This window comes from Diabrotica undecimpunctata, chromosome 1 (genome assembly GCF_040954645.1).
Source record: "Diabrotica undecimpunctata isolate CICGRU chromosome 1, icDiaUnde3, whole genome shotgun sequence".
Taxonomy (NCBI): Eukaryota; Metazoa; Arthropoda; class Insecta; order Coleoptera; family Chrysomelidae; genus Diabrotica; species Diabrotica undecimpunctata.
Genome location: NC_092803.1, coordinates 34,217,873 through 34,237,467, shown reverse-complemented (window position 1 = coordinate 34,237,467; position 19,595 = coordinate 34,217,873). Strand labels below are relative to the sequence as shown.

Here is a 19,595-nt window from a genome sequence, read left to right as displayed (position 1 = left end):
TCCACATGAGATACTTGATTTGCCAGTACTAGATTTTTTCCTTTCTTTTCCGTTTGTGGTTGAAAAAATAAATTATGATGAATTTTTAGAAACTCAGTTTTCAATACTACATTTATTTTTTACGTAAACTGAAAAAATATAATTACAAAACTAATTATTAATAATTGTCAATTTTGTATGTATTTAACATATGTTTAACCTCAAATTGGGAGGTCCAAAACTGTCAGATGAAGGCGGTAGGTGTTGCGTCAGTCACGCACGGAACGAATAGATACTGTAAGTATTTATTCATTATTGAATTATACTGTATAATTTCATTTACAATACATTTATATGATACTAAATTCTTCTTTCAGATTAAGTGTCAAAAACCATATCAACCATATGAGTTATTTCCATCTTTCAGTTGGTTATAAAGGACATTTATAGAATAAAAAAACCAAGTCGATAACTTTCCGGATTTTTCTTTTATATTGTGCACATCTCAGCCCAAAGCCGTTTAGAGGGTGTAAAAAATAGTCGACAAAAAATAACGAATTACAAAATCTCAAAAGGCCAAAGGCTACCGCTTAATAGACGACGTGACCGAAATAAAGTTTGGGGATATTAAATTTATTGGATGTCTTTACAGTGGACGATCGGATCGATAGTTTTTAGTTTTAAAGTGTTTTTGAAAGGAATTTTGTAATTTATTTTATATAAGGGTTATCGTCTTTAATTTTTTTCTTTAGAAAAGGGTTAGGTTATTATAATAAACTAATAATACAATATATAAAATACCTATAAAAAAAACCGGATTGTACTAAATTTAGTAAAACAACCGGATCTTTATTGCACTAATAAACATTTTTATCACACTCATCTGTCATTCTACAACACCGTTTTGTGAACATGGCAAACATAAAAAGTAAGTTACAATTAAAATGTACTGATTGATGGCCATAATGGCCAGTGTGGGCATAATAACCCAGTCAAGGAAGAAAAAAAGCTAAGAAAACCTGATACAGGTATATAAAGATCCTAAAAGGTATATGAGAGATAGCTGATGACAATTCCGCGAAGACCTACAGCTAGTTTTGCTTTGTTTTTTTTTATTAAACATTCGTAAAAAGTGAACAAAATATTTTTTGCCTATAGAATATTTCTTAGTCGTTGTAGAGATAAATAATTCGAATAAAAGTTCGATCTAGATCTTAAAAAGTTTTTAATTAAAATACATGAACAATTTGAATCGAGATAATTGCAAAAAACCTTTATTTTTGCAGTAATTTATGAATGTTAATAAGTTTGTTTTTTGCTAATGACATGTACAGTAAAAGCCAAATAAAGTTTCGTGCATGTCACCAATGTCGTAATTCTATTGTATGTATGGCTACATTTCTATAGAAAAGGTATGTTACTTTAGTTTGCTAAACAATCACTTCTAAAAATAACCCGATCAATAAAAAAGCTTTTGTAACAAAATAATGTATATACAATATAGCTTTTTTGGAGTTAGACGTCCTTCATTGTAAAATTTTGTGTTGGAATGTTCATGAAGAAACCACCTATTAATGACGGAGTATTAGTCACTACCAGAAATATTGTCATGTTTCCCCGCCGTTTGTTGAGTTTTCAATCAGCGTTCTGTGACTTTTCTACTGGTGGTATCATCGATTTTTGAGGTTATCTTGTGAAAAACATTTATTTATTTGTAAAAACGCCCAAACAGCTGAATAGTCGATGCAAAGAACTTGTGGCTTTATTAGTTAACTATTTAATAGAAGAAGAAAGGAATAATAATGGCCCTTAGTTAACCTTAAACGCTGTGCAAGAGGTCATATGCGAATAAAATATTACTTTACTTTACAAAAATTTGTATTATTTTAGCGTGTAGCTGCTGCTTTAAAAATTAGTGTAAGAACAGCATATGTCAAATGCAGAAAAAAGGTGAACAGTTCGAGTCACCAAAGAAAAAGCGTTGCACTAATAAGAGATACAACAACTTTAAATACAAGCTCTATTCATGATACCAGTTACAATATGTACCAGAGAAGTAAGTATGATTATACCAAATATACATTTAACATAATTTTATTTCTGTATGCTTTTAGAATAGCACGTAACGGTTCAATCATTTAGGTCCCAACTGAAAGATAAAAAATTATTTAATGGTAGTACCACGTCTTTAAAAAGATTGCTCAAAGAACTTGGGTTTGAGTGGATGAAGGATAATCCACGACGAGGACTTATGGAATTACCTAACGTTGTTTGTAAAAGAGTACAATTCTTGAGAACTTATAAAGAAGCGAAGGATGAAGGTATATACCAATTCGTGTTTCTCGATGAAACTTGGATATTTCAAAATGGGATCATTGGTCATTCTTGGCAAAATAAAAATATAAAGAGTGTTAAAACCACTAAAACGGATGGCAAAAGGTTTGTTGTATTAACATTGTTGTTATATGAACATTTAAATAATATTGCAGATATATTATACTTCATGCTGGAAATAAAACCGGATTTATAGAGGGTGCTGAAGCAATATTCTGTTCAAAAACTCAACTTAGTGATTATCATGGGGAAATGAACCAGACAAATTTCTTGAGATGGTTTGAATATCAGTTGCTGCAAAACTTGGAGAATCCTTTTCTAATTGTACTTGATAATGCACCTTATCACAGTATGTTATTGCATAAAACTCCGAATACAGGATGGTCAAAAAGCTAATGAGGAGTGGTCGACAGAAAAAAACATTCCCAATTCCCATATGATGTTCAAAACAGAACTGTTGCGCATCGTTTCTCAGTAAATATACAGATATAATCTTACATATAAATTTCATTTATTTTAAATATTTTTTTTTAGAAATAAACCACAAACCAAATATATAGTGGACGATATGGCAGAACGGTATGGACACAAAGTTTTACGTCTTCCTCCTTACCATTGTATCTTTAACCCTATTTAATTAATTTGGGACATAGCAAAAAATTATTACAATAGGCACATTGGTAGAGATGGTAATAGCGCTAATAACTGCCTAAACATGTGGCATGAGGCACTTTATATGATTACTCCTGATATGTGAAAAAACTCTATTAATCATACTGAAAGAGAAATATTTAAATGGTATGAGAGAGAAAGAATATTTGATCGTCAAGAAATTAGTCCAAAAGTAATAAATGTTAATAGTGGAGATAGTGACACTAATGTGGAATCAGATTCAGAAAATGTTTAGTTTGTTGATGTTGTTTTTTTTAATGTCATGGTTTATCTTTGAAAATACGTTCATTATTAAAAAATATTTTGTTTTATTGCTTTTGGTTATATTTTGCTTATGTTTATTGTTTTGTAACTCAGTAATAATTTTACCACTTTTATTGTGAAATTCCTTACTTTGTGAAATCTATTCATGAATATAATTAACAAAAAACAATTAAAAAAACACACATTTTCAAATTCCATTTAATATAGTGTGAAATTTGCTACCTTCACATTTTTTGTTTACTTTAGTTCTTTTCTGTTAATTTTCATACTTCGTGAACCATCTGACAACGCTGTAAATGTTCACAATGATGACGTGAACGCAACTTTTTTGGCTTTCACAGTAATATATTTACTCAAAATTGTGATAGTTCATGAATTATTAAAGTGTGTTTAACTACTAACTAAATTAAGGGTGTAAAATTTCAACCGGATCGACCAAGTACTTGTTTATCCTGGTGAGCAATTATTTAAACAACTGTACTTGCTAAATAGATTCTTTAAAGCTTTAGTTTTAAAGTATATTAAAAGAACTCTATAATAAATTTGTTTTTACGGAACACTTTGAGAAAGGGCTTACTTTTTAGCTTATAATTAAACATTTGTAATAACTTTCAATACGAACTTCTATAACCAATAGGAACCAAGATAGCATTTTTTCTTAAAATTATATTTTCATTAATAAAATGCGTTAGGCCTTCACGGCCATCGTCTAACTTTTTAAAATGTTTGTTGTTCGGGCTGTTAGGCCGAACTCTTCGGCCAACTAACCAGTGGAGCAAGCAGACTTTCGCAAGGGTTTTAGCACTATCGATCACTTGCAAACAATCCGGACAGTTATTGAAAAAACAATAGAGTACAACATACCACTACATCTGGCATTTGTCAATTATCACAAAGTATTCGACAGTATCGAGAAATGAGCTTTCTTAACAGCATTGGAGGGCGCCAGAGTAGATTCAAGATATGCTGCCCTTCTTAAGAATATATACGATGACACGAATAACACGAACATCAAAGATTAGAATATATAAAACGGTGATTAGACCGGTGCTCATGTATGGGTATGAGACGTGGACCCTGACCAAAGAAACTGAAAGAAAACTTAGATGTTTTGAGAGGAAAATCCTCAGAGGAATCTTTGGGCATTATCACGACATTAATAGCAACCAATACCGAATGAGAACAAATGCTGAGGTCAAGCAGATGTATAGAGCGAGCGATATAATCCAAAAGATTAAATCCCAATGTCTTAGATGAGCTGGCCATGTCCATAGACTCCCTAATAACCGCCTTGCCAAATTAATATGGGAGAAAGCCCCCAGTGGAAGAAGACCCTTAGGACTTCTTCCAGTGGGGGACGTCCACGAATGCGATGGAGAGACAATATATGGTCAGATCTAAGAACAATGGGGCTGCCCACTGACCCAACTATTATGGACGACCGTTCAAGATGGAAGCAAGTTGTGCAGTCAAAATCCACCCCGGGTTGTAGTGCTACGAGAAGAAGAAGAAGAAGAACTATAAAAACAGACCTTGGCAAAGGTGTGAGACAAGGCGACACCATCTTACCCAAGGTCTTTACTTTGACATTAGAAAATGTCTTTAAAAAACTAAATTGGGCCGAATAGGGATTAAAAACAGATGGAGTATATCTTAACCATTTCCGTGTCGCAGACGACATAGTACTAATAAGCACAGATATCCATGAACTAAAATCAATGCTTAAAGATTTAAATCACAAATCGAATCAAATAGGATTAAAAATGAATCTCGACAAAACAAGGATATTAATTGAAAACGAAAAGAAAAATCAAACCCTAGAAATTAAAAGAAAGACACAATTGTCATGGGTTGCTTTTGGTAAGTTGAGCTTCATTTTAAAAGACAGAAAAATCTCAATACACTTAAAACAAAAAAACCTATGATACTTGTATACTACCAGTTGCAACTTATGGATTGGAAACTATGGCTACGTTAAATATAATCCTCAGAGAAAAAATTCCCAACACGGAAATGCGTCGAAGAACTAAAGTAATCGACATCATGAAAAAAATAGCGACATTGAGATGGCAATGGGTAGCAAATGTAGTAAGACAAGACACCAACAAATGGTCTCATAAAGTGACATTCTGGAGACCTCGAGAAACAAAAAGAAACGTGAGAAGACCCAAAAAGAGATGGATAGACGATATCACAGCTGTGGCTGGAAAGGAATAGGCTTGAAGGAGGCCTATGTCCAACAATGGATAAATGAAGGCCGAAGAAGAAGAAGAATAATAAAATAAAATAATAATAAATAAATAACATTTTAGATATGCTTTTGCAAGTTAAATCTTGCATACTCCCGCATAAACCACAAAGGAATACATAGATGGTTCACTTACTTTTGAATAAATGTATCGCTTTTACAAAACTGCAGGCCTGTGGCTAAGAAGTGCAGTAACGAGCATATTTGCAAAACCGTCTTTAACATAATCTTTCAGCCAAAAAAGATCAGTGCGCGATTTGTGAATCGTACAAAAATTCTTTTGTTGAACAGCAAGATACTCTTAATCAAACTCATAACAAACATATTCATAATAAATGTAGAAATAAAGAATAAAAAGCACAAGATCTAGCAAGAGCAAAAGATGATCCTCAAGTGTTGGTAGCTTGTTTGGATTTGCAGGCGATCATTTCTACACTTTGTGGAGATGTTTCAAGCTACTACTATAAATGACGCCTGAACTACTTCAACTTTACCAAAATGCATGGAATGTAAAGGAAATGTCAACAGAAGACTTTTATGACTTTAAAATTGGAGAAAACAAAGAATACAAAGAGGAAAAGGTAGTCTGTAATGATCTCCAAATTACTTAAGTTGACAAAAGCGATTCTGGCTCTTTCTTTTATAAAACAAATTATAATGCCGATGCGTTTTAATAGGTCCGTCTTAAAGAAACTACAAAAGGGACGCTCAACTACTTTAAAAGCAGTAATCGATTTCCTCGATATCCGCGAAAACCAAGCAATACTATTTGGATTTCTGCAATAAAACTTAATAATACCTGTTCCTCACAAATTTTATATAGACTTGGATAATAGTAATTAAAAACCCATTTGTACATACTTGTAATAACATTAATAAAAATATTTCTAATTACTTGATTTTTTCATTATATTGTGAGTGTGTCTAAGTATAACTCTTTTGCTAAAAATGTGTTGCTAATTTCTCAAAATTATTATATTTTGTACTTGTGGCACTATTGAACTAGATGTGCGATATGCTATTTATATATCATCAAAAGGCATGATAGTGTCCCTGTAGCCAAACTGGATTTCCAGGTTTCAATCTTCCAGAATATTTCTCTGGGCTCATCTGAAATCAACCGTTTACTTTTTTTAAATAATTTTCAAACTTTGAAACTCTACAACGCGATTTATGTGTAACTGCTTGACCAAAAGTTTTTGTAGAAGTAATGAAACCCCTTTAAAATTAGGAGTCATTTGATTCCTCGTCCTAATTATAATGTTTTAGGGGGCTTATGATTTTCAGCACAGTGTAAACTTGGAAGAATTATTTTGATATAAAAATTAGTCCACCTCGATGTAAAAATTTACCTTCTTCTTCTTCTAGTTCCATGACCGTTATCGATCGTTGGATATCGTGTTGGCTAACATATTCCCTATCGTGACTTTATTGACAGCAGCTCTAAATAATGATGTAGTTGATTTTCTATACCATTGCCTTAGATTTTTCAGCCATGATATTCTTCTTCTACCAGGACCACGATTACCTTGGATCTTTCCCTGAATGATCAGATGTAAAAGATCATATTTTTCAGGGTGTCTCATAATGTGACCGAAGTATTCCAGCTTGCGTTTCTTTATTATATTGACCAGTTATGTTGTTTGGTTCAGCCGTCTAAGGACCTCCTCATTTCTAACTCTGTCGACCCAGCTTATTTTCAGTAGTCGTCTGTATACCCAAATCTCAAAGGCTGTCAAGCGTTTAAGGATAGCCTCAGTTAGAGTCCACGCTTTCACTTCATACAGCAGGACAGGAAAGGTGTAGCAAGATGATATTCGAACTCTAAGGTAAATGAAAGATCGTGACTGCAATGTACGTTTCTTATTTTTACAAAGGCAGCTCGGGCTTGTTCTATTCAGCTTTTAATTTTTGCGGTTGGATCCCAGCTCTCATTGATATTACTGCCGAGATACACGAGTTTCTCTACTCTGTCCAGTGTGGCATCTCCGACTTTTATACCGTCATCCTGTATATAATTTTGTTTGCTAACTATCATATATTTAGTTTTCTTAACGTTGAGTTTTAATCCATACTGATCACAAGTCTGTTTTATTTTGTTCATATTAGATTTTGAAGGTCTTCTGCGCAATTAGCAAGCACTAAGGTATCGTCGGCATATCTAATATTGTTGACGGTTACTCCATTCACAATAATACCTTCGGTTGTCTCCATTAAGGCTTCCTTAAATATTTCCTCCGAATTTAAGTTAAAAAGTAAAGGCGACAATGTACAGCCTTGTCTCACTGCTCTTTTTATATTTATTTTATCCGACAGTTCTTGTTCAACCTTTATTCTTGCCACTTGATGCCAGTATAGATTTGTAATTATTTGTAGATCTTTATCGTCCAATCCAGCTGTTTCCAATATTTCTAGCATTTTGTTATGTCGGACTTTGTTAAAAGCCTTTTCAAAATCGATTGCACAAATGAACACATTTTGATTTATATCTCTGCATCTCTGTACTAACACCTGCATACTAAACAAGGCTTCTCTTGTACCCAAGCCACTCCTAAACCCAAATTGAGTATTGCTAATTCTGTCCTCTACCAGCGTGTAAATTTTGCTGTGTATTACTCGCAGGAAGATCTTCAAAACGTGACTCATCAGACTTATTGTCCGATAATCACCACATGTCTTTGGACGATGTTTCTTAGGTATTGTGACAAATGTCGAATTTAACCAATTAGTTGGTAATATCCCAGTTTCATAAATTCTGTTAAAGAGATTACACAGAGCTTTAGTTCCATTTTCTCCCAAAAACTTTAGTATTTCAGCACTTAATTCATCGGGGCCAGGTGCTTTTCCATTTTTTGCCGTTTGTATTGAACGTGTAACCTCACTTTCTGTTATAGACGGACCTGATATAGCAGTCGGTGTATAGTGTTCTACTCTCCCATCTTCAAATAATTCAGAAATGTAGTTTTCCCATTATTTTAACTGTTCATTGATGTCTAATATTCTGTGTCCGTTTCTGTCTTCTAAACTTTGGGATACTTGTTTCCGTTTTTTTTCCAGCCACCTTTTTTAATTTCTTGTGCAGATGATTTGTATCGTGTTTCTTTTCATATTGTTCAATTTCATTACATTCTTTACTATGAAATTGTGTTTTCGCGTGTCTTATCTTCTGCCTGATTATTGCGTGGATCCTCTTGTATTCGTTTTTTTATTTATATTTAAAAATTTACCGGTTTTTAATTTTAGTCAGAACGATGATTATTTCCAAATTCTAGCAGAGTACAATTTTTTTGAGATATAAAATATGGTGTATGCACTGCGACTATTAATATTCAAATTTACTTGTCAGAAATTATTCGACATTTCAGCAAGTGTCTGGTGTCTTCCCTGTGCGATAAAATGTAATAGTGATGACATAAGGTGAAGTAAGTATGGCAATACGGGAATGCGAAAATAGGTCAATGCGGGTAGATCATCTGCACTCGGCTAAAAACTGTCTTAGTTTTGTTTTACGAAAGTTGGAAACCGGTCGAAACGAAAGCAGTTTCAACTATTCAGCTATTATCCGTTTCGGGTCATTCTTAACTTATGCTTTTAGAAAATTCTTTACATGGTTATTTCGAATTGAAAGTGACCTATATTCTGACTAACTTATATTAAAGTACTTTTTAGTGCTTTTCTAATAAAAGTTTGGTGCCAAATACTATTCGTAATGAAATTATTTAAAATTCAGATTTAATACTTCATAAATCAATAAAAAATTTTAAATCTCTAGTGAAATCCGTTCATTCAAATATCGGTTAGAGTAATCAACTACTGTTATTGGAAATAAGCCACAATTTTACTTTATATAAAGTTTATTTTGACGCTTGGATTTCCACTTAGGAAATCGTTCTTAAAATACAAAACGGTAATAAATTAAATAAATTCTTTTTTTGTTGCATGGTAAAAAATCCTTCAATGATTTAATTTTATGACTTACTTATATTAACAATTCAGACATATTATATTATACATTTTAAAGTATACATTTAAATACATAAAATCAACTTTAGATTATTAGGGCCGGCTGTTCTTAAAAGAAAACTAAATAAGGTCGACAGCTTTTCTTTAAGTCTTACAGTACTTGTAGATCCCTCTCCATAAGCTTTTGTAAGATTATTAAACTTCTACGGTATGCCCAGTTCTGTCATGGCTTTCTCTAATTCCACTATTATGATGCTACGGTTTCAGCATATGCGTGTTAACATATTTGAGATCTATCAAATTCTCTATTTTTAATATAAGATTGATGTTCACTTATTCTATCATTTCCCAACAAACACATTAAGATCTATTTTTCTAAAACTAAACCTAACAATGAACAAGAAAGAACAAATAATTGTATTTATAAATAAATTTATTTAGGTGAAACATCAAGACCATTAAATATTAGAATAAATGAACATCAATCATATATTAAAAATAGAGAATTTGATATCAAATAATTAAACAGGCGTCGAAAAATGAACATAGGGTTCAATAAAACAATTCAAGTATAGTCCTAAAAGAAACAAATGGTAAAAAAATTAAAGAAGTGGCTCTAATAGAACGACCACATCGAGCGTTATAGACGTGAGATGGTTCTAGATAACTGGTCCTCATAAGACACTTATGGCTCCACGTGCCACACCCCTGGCAATTGCATTGGTCTGCAGGCTAAACTAAGTGAGGGTAGCCAGATATGGCGAAAATTTCACCGAGTGATTACCGAGTGATTCTCTGATGAGGGGCAGCAGCGATCATCAGTACCAGCTCAAGGCGCAGAGGAAATGGTCCTGGATCGGCTTGAAACTGGACTACTACAAGCATGACTGGAGCAGTTTGAATGGTTGTGGTACTGCGATGAGGAAGGTAACGGAAAACCACCCCATAAGAATTTCCTAGAATAGTTATCATGGCAATACACTACGATAACAAAAACATTACTGATCATGGTGATCGGATCCCAAGGCCCAGCAGGGAAGGATGCACACAACCAAACAATAGGACCTCCCGGTCGTCAGCCAGCGAAATCTCTACGGCAATCTAAAAAAGGAAGCAAGTCCTCAACACCTAAGGATTGGAACTTGGAATGTACGAAGTAAGTACGAGAGCGGCAAAGCTCATAACATTGTAAAAGAGATGAAAAGATTAAAAACTGATATATTGGGAATTAGTGAAACACACTGGAAAAAGTCTGGACAATGCGATATACTTGGATATAAAGTTTATTATGCTGGAAACAACACAACACATCACAGAAACGTTACCGCAATAAAAGTTGCCACACATATTAATTCGGTAGTAAAATCTTTTACACCCCATTCAGATAGAATAATGCTTTTACAAATTCGGGCAACACCGCTGGATATTAACATATTACAGGTATACGCGACAACAGCAGATAAAGATGAGGCAACCAGCGAAGAATTCTACGAACAATGGGGAATCCTGATGACAATGACGAAAAAACATAAAGTAACAATAGTGATGGTAGATTTCAATGCAAAGGTTGGTAGAGGCAAGGTGATTGAGATCGTGAGAAAATTTGGCATAGGGGAGAGAAACGATAGAGGTGATAGACTTATATGCTTCTGCCAGGAATATAACCTGCTGTTAAGTAATACACTCTTCAAGCTCCCCAAACATCGACTTTACACATGGAAATCCCCCGCTGACTCACCTGACAACATCATAAGGAATTAGATAGATTATATAGCAGTAAAAACAAGATATAAAATCATTAAAAACGTACCCTGGTGCCGATGTTCCTACGGTTCACAATCTGTTGGTATGCAGAATGGTCATGAGAGTAAAACGGCTCGAGAAAAGATCTCATTTAAACACAATTGATGTTAAGAAACTCACTAACCAGGAAACCGAAATAAAAGTACGAGAACAAGTAGGTAAGAAAATAAACGACATTAACGAGAACACGTCGGACATAATAGAGAGATGGGATAAATCGAGGGAAGCAATCCAAACAACATGCGCGACTCTATTAAAGCGTGACAGACAGAAGAAGAAAGAATGGATGTCTGATGAGATAAGGGATATAACGGTGATATGGATATTCTAAGTAATTAAATTTTAAATTGTGTCCCACAGTGTATGAGCATTATTTTAAATTGTCATGATTTTCAGTGTTATGTGGAAATCACATTAAACTGAAGATTTTTTTGTCTTTAAAAGCATCGTTGTTCCATATCCGAATCTGTGCTGGCCTACTAATCTTAGCATACTTATCTTGTGAATTTAACTTGACCAGTGATCACTGTTAATATCCACGCCCGCAGACTTCTAACACCAATAATGCTACTGCTACGCTGTGGTAAATCTAGATATTTGCCTTGGTGAGAAGGAAGCTTCCAATAGAACACAAACCAAAAGCAATAAAAAGATAAATCCAAACGACATTAAAGACATAAATAATAGGTTTGCCTTAATGTTGGACCTTGTGGGTGGGGGAAAAGAGGAACTTTTCCAAATATTCCCTTTTATGTATCCACTCCTACTACTACTTCTTGCATAAATCAGAATATAAAATGACCTACAGGAATTAATATTAAGGTCGAAGAGAGAGGGTTCCAATAAAACATGGTAATTTCTACAAAAAGAGCTAAAAAATGTGGAAAAAAAAGTAATACACGTAATAAAGGAAGTGGAATATTTGGAAATGCATCTGCATTTGGAAAACTGTAAGAAGACATAAGACAAGGGGTGAATATGGCGTACAGCACAGCGGGATGTCTAAACCTTGCAAAATAAACAAACCAGTTAATCAAGAAAATCGAAAGAACCTATTTTGGAATATTAATTTTTTAATAAAACATTTAACTTCACATGTTTATAGACCTTTTACATAGTTTTATTAATAACCTTACAAAACAAAATTCAGACAATTTTAAGGGTATCTTAAAACGTTTGAGCACCTCTTCAACATTAACTACACGCTTTATTACTAAACTCCATAAAAAATCTAACCAATTGGTTTTATTATTCACTTTTATTTGTCGTTATACAACAGTTCCCCTCAAATAAAGTTTAAATGAGAGCCACTTTGTGGGAAACACTTAAGAAACTTATTTGGCGAATCTTAAAGGTTATTCGATTATGGAAGGGAAGTTCGAAGAAAACACTTTCGCCACAATTTTGTACAAAATATGTGAAAGTTTGTTATATAATTTGTTTGTTGAGATATATACTGAATATTGCTTCATCAATATTTGAGGCCCAAACAATTTTAAATCCTATCTGATTTTTATGCCAATATTCTTAATATTTTTTTCCTAATTTTGATTTAATACATTATTTTTTTAACATTCAAGTCAGATAGATTTCTTCCTTTTTTTCTAATTTTTTACTTGGCTAATTGGTTACTGGCATAAAATAAACTATTAATATTTTAGTCGTCTTGGATATTTCGATATTTGCTTTATATATTAATAATAAAAGTAACACCTTGTCCAATTTGAGATAATAGATCTTAACGAAAGGTTAAAGGTGTTTAAAAATCACATAGTTAACAAGGATATGAATGAAGAACCACAAATGAAGAACTTAATATAAATATACAGGAAGTTCGGAAAATACTTGAAAATCTGAAGAACAGAAAAGCAGCAGATAAGGACGGAATACCAAACGAGTTACTGAAATATTGTGGAGCAGCAATGACAGAACAATTAACAACATTAATTAATAAAATTATAAAACACAATAAAATACCGGAAGAATGGAGAACGAGCGAACTAATTATATTATTTAAAAAAGGTGATAAAAAACAGCCAGAAAACTACCGAGGTATATTGTTAAAGACAGTAAAATCTCTGTTAAGCGAAATAATTGGGGGGAAGGCCGTTTCGGATAACAAGAATTTCGGTTAAAAATAACATTGTTTTTTATAATATTCTTGATCAAAGTATTGGTATTAAAAAATACTATGAGTTGATTTCGTAATGTTTTCTAATAAGTAAATCCAAAATAAAGTAATAAAATTAAGGAAAATGAACAAGTTTAACATGCTTTTTTAAAGAAATCTGCTATTTTTTGCGTTTTCGTTTGACAACGATGTTTCTCTCTCCCTCCATCGTTAATTTGCAGAACGTCATGAGTTTGCCTCATTCGATTGTTCGACGAAACGTAAAGCAATTTGAAAAGGACAAATCTTTATATAATGACAACAAAAATTAAGAATTTAGTCGTGTCCCTAACTAATTAGGCCTAATGTATAAAATTCTTTCCTCTAAAGCATTGAAAATCTCGTCGACGGTCTTGGGCTGCCTGTTGCCTCTTGGGTCGTCATCTTCGTCATCTGATATGCTCAGGTTGTCTTGATAAAGAACCATATCAATGATGTCCTGGTCGATGAATTCACGTTCTGAGTCATCAGCTGCTAACCAGTCACGTATCTCTTCTTAGTTAATTTCGTCATGTCCCGGCAAATTTTTAATGAAAGTTTTAATTTCTTCTGTCGTTTTCTTACCATTTTCTTCTTCAGGATCGTCAATCAAAATCTTATCAAAAAGTTTGTTCCAGCATTTTTCCAAAGTTGAAGATGTGATCTTGGCCCACGACTCAGCTCACTAATAAAAATGTTTTATTGTTACAGATTTGAAAATTTTGGGAACACTTTTGGATTAATTCGTCTCCTGTAATAACAGATGTCTTAAGAATGCTTCTCTATAATGTCTCTTGAATGTCTCTATGACTTCCTGGTCTAACGGCTGGATTAAGCTTGTGACATTCGGTGGCAAAAATCTGACAATTGTCACCATTTTGTAGATTTTGAGGGCAAGGGCGCATTGTCAACAAGCAACAATGCTTTGATGGGAAGGTTTTTTGATTTTAAAAAGGATTTTACACTTGAGACGAATTCATTTTCAAACCATTCTAAAAATAAAGTGGTCGACATCCATGAACTTTTTTGGCTTCTATACCTTAAAATACCTTTTCGGAAATATCTTTTAGAGCTCTTGGTTTTTGTGATTTCCCAACACACATAGACATCAATTGGTGAGTGAAATTAACGGAATTGTTTACGTTTTGCGACAAACATTTACTTTTTATTGACGAAATTATTGAAACTGTCATCCGTTTCGGTTAAACGATGTTTCGGTTGAAAAGGTTTCGGTTAAGGGAGGTTTTACTGTATTCTATACGCTAAAACTTACAACTACAATTTTACAAGTGCTAATAAATCAGAGGATAAGTTTAGCAGATGAACAACAGGGTTTTTGTAGTGGAAGATCGTGTACAGATGCAATATTCTTTATAAAGCAAATTACTCAGAAATCACTAGAGTATAATAGACCAGCATTTCTGTGTCTGATTGACCTAAAGAAAGCGTTTGACAGAGTAAGACTCAAAGATGTAATCCATCTTCTGCACCATAGAGAAGTTCCCCTAAAAACTATCGATAACATCTACCAAAACAACAAAATGGAAGTCAGAATAGATGGACAACTTACAGAACCTATAGAAATAGGCAGCGACATAGGAGAAGGGGATTCATTGGGCCCCATGCTCTTCAATTTGATCATGGATAAAATCATCAAAACCGTTAAAAAAGGAAGAGGACACAGAATGGGAAACAAAGAAATCAAAATACTCTGTTACGCAAACGACGCAATATTGATAGCCCAAGACAAAGATAGTCTACAAAGATTGGTCCACAGATTTAACATAAGAGCGAAAGAATTTAATATGACAATCTCATCTCAGGAAACTAAAACAATAGTAGTCAGCAAAGAACAAACCAGACGTAAAATAGAAATTGATGGCATCAGTATTAAACAAGTAATGGAAATAAAATATCTGGGAATTACACTGTCTAGCTATGGAGACCTGGACAAAGAAGTGAGAGATCAAGTAGAAAAAGCAAATAGACTGGCAGGATGCCTTCATAACACAATATGGCGGAAAAGACACATTGACACTGAGATGAAGTCAAGAATTTACAAAGCCACTGTAAGATCAATAATGACATATGCCTCAGAAACTAGACCCGACACAGCCACAACGCAAAGGCTACTGGAAACTGCAGAGATGAGAGTACTCAGAAAAATTACAGGAAATTCGCTGAGAGATCGAAAGAGAAGTGAAGTGTATAAATGAACGGACACAAAATAGAAAAAAAGTATGAAATAACCACATAAGCAAAATTTAGTGACAACCCTCCATAGAGGGATTAATCTACCAATGAACAAGCAGAATTGCTTATAAAGAGAAAGAAGAACAAGGATATAAGAAATTTTACCTAAAATTTACGAGGAATAATACAGATCGAAAATTACGACATTTTTAAAAAATGTGAAAGGATTTCTACTGAATAATAAGATCACAACATTAGAAAGATGGGTAGAATATTTTGACACGCACTTAAATTCATCATAGGACACTAGCAACAATTAATAAGATGAATGCGACAGCCGACCTTACAATGTATGATATACTTCTTGAAGAACCATCAAATCTGGATAAAGAAGAATTAATAACAAAGATAAAAAATAATAAATCTCAAAAAAATGTAACACCAGCAAATATATATTCCGCCAGTTGAAGAGCAGCCGCTACACGATCGAATAGAATAATGTAAATGAAGCTTCTGTCCGAGTTTACGTTAACCTGCAAATTTTTAAATTCTGGAGTATCTTCTAAAAATAAAAATTGATTTTTAAAGAATTCTTTACAGAAATCATTGAACCAATCAAAGGTATGGTTTTAAACAAAATAACAAGACACTTTATCACGACAAGAAACTATTTTCCACGACAAATAACATTTTTGATGTATTCTACTCCATTTGTAACGTAAACTATTTTTCTTGGTATATACAAGAAAAGAAAAACCTAAATATCACGAACAACAAATAGATTAAATAACAGAAATTGGTATACTTACAGTTGACACTCAGAGATATTCTTTTGCTGACTGCTGGTGGGATATCGTTGCTGGCGATGCACAAATAAGCTCCCATTTGTCGCCGATCTAGTCTCCAAAAATGCATGCTAGAGCCATTGTATGTTTCGACTGTAAATAAATACAACGTGCTGTTAGTAAGGACAAATAGACAGAGAAACATGAGTAATGTTTACTGTAGAAAATTTGTGAATGGTTAAAATTAGATAAAATTTAATTATAACCCTACACCTGAAAGGGTACCTGATATTATACATACATACATAAACACGTATATATATATAGTATATATACATATACATACATACATATATATATATATATATATATATATATATATATATGCATATATATATATGTATATATATATATATATATATATATATATATATATATATATATATATATATATTGTTATGATGTATTGTTTGTTTATGATGAGCAATGAGTATTTTTAATAATATAATATATAGGGTTTTTATCGCGGTTCTCAAAGAATTAGTTTGTAAGTACTTTTTTTTAAATTATATTTATTATATCTATTATGAAACACACATATATATCTAACCTAGCCAATGTAAATTTAAAATAAACTATCTTTAAATTGAAATTCTTATGAAACTAATTAAATTCTATAGACAATGTAAAATTTAAACAAACTATCTACAAAATTGAAATTGTTATGACACTAACTAAATTATATTAACAAAATTTTTGTACCTTTCTGTCACTGAATGCCTAAATGAACTGTTTTCCACTATATAGATTATAATCACCACTCAAATGTCTTCTTCTCAGCTTCGGTTATCCTTGTTTTTATGAAATTACTTTTCTCAATTATCAGCTTCTACCAATTTAAGATATTTTTCTTCACAGCATTTATAAACCACCAAGCAAACCAGCAAACAGCATTTATATTTATTCTTCTTTTCTATAGATTTTCTATATCCAATCACCAAAATATTATTTAATTTTAATATTCAATTAATACTTCTTTCATTATCATCATTTATACATAACATTTAAATTATCTTTAATAATATTTTCTTTATACTGTTTCTTATCTTGATTTAACTCACTATATTGAACAATTATAACTGATTGACTGCCTCTAACTAATTTTCATACTAAAACTGGACTAATAGTAACTATAACTCACAACTGACTGACTAACTTAATGGGCCTTCTTACTAAAAAACTGCCTGACCGCTTCTTGAATCCAAATCACCGGGTATTTATATCTTTTTGGATGATCCAGAACCATCTGGTAAGAAATCATGTTCCATTTGTTCTATTAAATACATGTCTGAATTTTCTGGAACAAACCATTTCGCAAACAAGGCCATCTCCGGTGATCTAGAGAATTCCATACTTTTCTATTAATAATTTTGTTGACATTTAGGCTTTTCAGATCAGAATAAACACTTAAATCAGTAAATTTATATAAATTAAACATTTTAAACTAACATTATTATTATAACCCCACTTAAATTCGTAAAAATGATTAATTTCTGTCTGTCACTTACTGTATAGTTGGTTGCCTATGCACATGGCTCACTTAAATATATCTACAAAATCATAATTACTAAAATACAACTTTTTACAATTATTATATGCTAATTTCTTAAAAATGCCCTCACATAAATAATTTTTATTAAATTCTCTAGTATATAACTTCTTAAAATAACCAAATACTTGTTATATCTAATATTATCTAGTATATAACTTATAAATTATTTTCTTTAAACATTTTTATTTCTCCCATATCATATCAATATATATATATATATATATATATATATATATATATATATATATATATATATATATATATATATATATTTAACGTGATTATTTCGACCAAAAAACAATTTATAAATATGTTGGAAATATCGGGTATGTGGTCTATATTAAATAAAAATCTTTGTTTTTTCTAAAGCTCAATATTTCGCCATTTATTTAATAGCTTCAACGGGAGTAAAGAAATTAAAAGATTATACACATAAATAAAATTGAATATTAAAATGACATTATTGCTGATGTAACTGTACATTTAATAAAATGCATGTTAAAACATGAATATGTGTATCCGAGAATATTATGAATATGCTTCTACTAATAAAAACGAAAGATTTACATCTAAAGAAAAAAATGACTATGACTTTAGAAATATACAAAATAGTTAAGATTCGAAATATGGCATATTTTGGCCATAAGATGAGACATCCAGAGATGTATAATATTCTACACATCATAATTCAGAGCAAGATCACTGGAAAAAGGCATCTAGGTCAAACAAAAGTTTTTTAGCTCAGAAACGTCCACTAGTGGTATCACAAGATCTCCACTGATTTATTTTCAGCTCACACAAATAAACTTATTATTGATCATATGATTTCAAAACTTTAATTGCCAAACATAATACAAGAAAAAAAATAAAAGAATACTTTGTTGTTAGTACTAGTATTTGTTTTCCTATATTTTGATTTTTTTTTAACCCTGTTATACCGTTCGAGTCAACTATGCAAATGTACTATTCGGGTCAATATGACCCAACTATGGTTTAAGGTCCTTAATCGAAATAAAATAAGTGAATGGTGTTAAACAAAAATTTATTAACAAAAAATTATAGTTAATTAAACAAAAATTATGATGTTAATGTAAATTAAATCTTATTAACAAAAATAAAGGCTTTCCCAGAAAAGCCTAAGAACAAATTAGCTACAAAATTTAATTTAGTTTACAACTGGGACAGTAAAAAAAGAATGGGCTTTACAAATATGTTTGTGACATATACAACATAAAATATTAGTCTGTTATAAAATAATTACTATATACTATATTAAAATAATATTCTAGTTATCGTTTCTAGAGCAAAATTTTCTGCGTGCTCGTTTAGCAGGCGGAGTTGGATGGTCTATAGATAGTTCACTAGAATTTCCATCTTCTCTACGTAAATTTTTCCTGGAAAGGATAAGTGGTTTCACCAGTGTTTTTCCCAATTTCTCAAGAAAAATTTGCCGTTTTGTAAGTTTGTTGGTGTTCCATTGGGGATTTATTGATGTCCATAAAACGAACGCATTGTAAGCAGAAATGTCGAGCATATTATAAAAAACAATCATAGGCCAGCGATTTGTCTTTCTCTTATATGTATATGTACCAA

At 32.1% G+C, this 19,595-nt stretch overlaps 1 protein-coding gene across 1 annotated transcript in view; it reads right to left on the bottom strand.

Moving 5' to 3' along the window:
* The window catches only part of LOC140437699 (protein amalgam-like), an 889,271-nt gene that overhangs the window by 195,117 nt on the left and 674,559 nt on the right, over positions 1 to 19,595 (bottom strand). Inside the window, exon 6 of the mRNA XM_072527401.1 lies at positions 16,415 to 16,543. Within this exon, the coding sequence (XP_072383502.1) occupies positions 16,415 to 16,543 (129 nt within the window). The remainder of the gene's footprint in view (positions 1 to 16,414; positions 16,544 to 19,595) is intronic.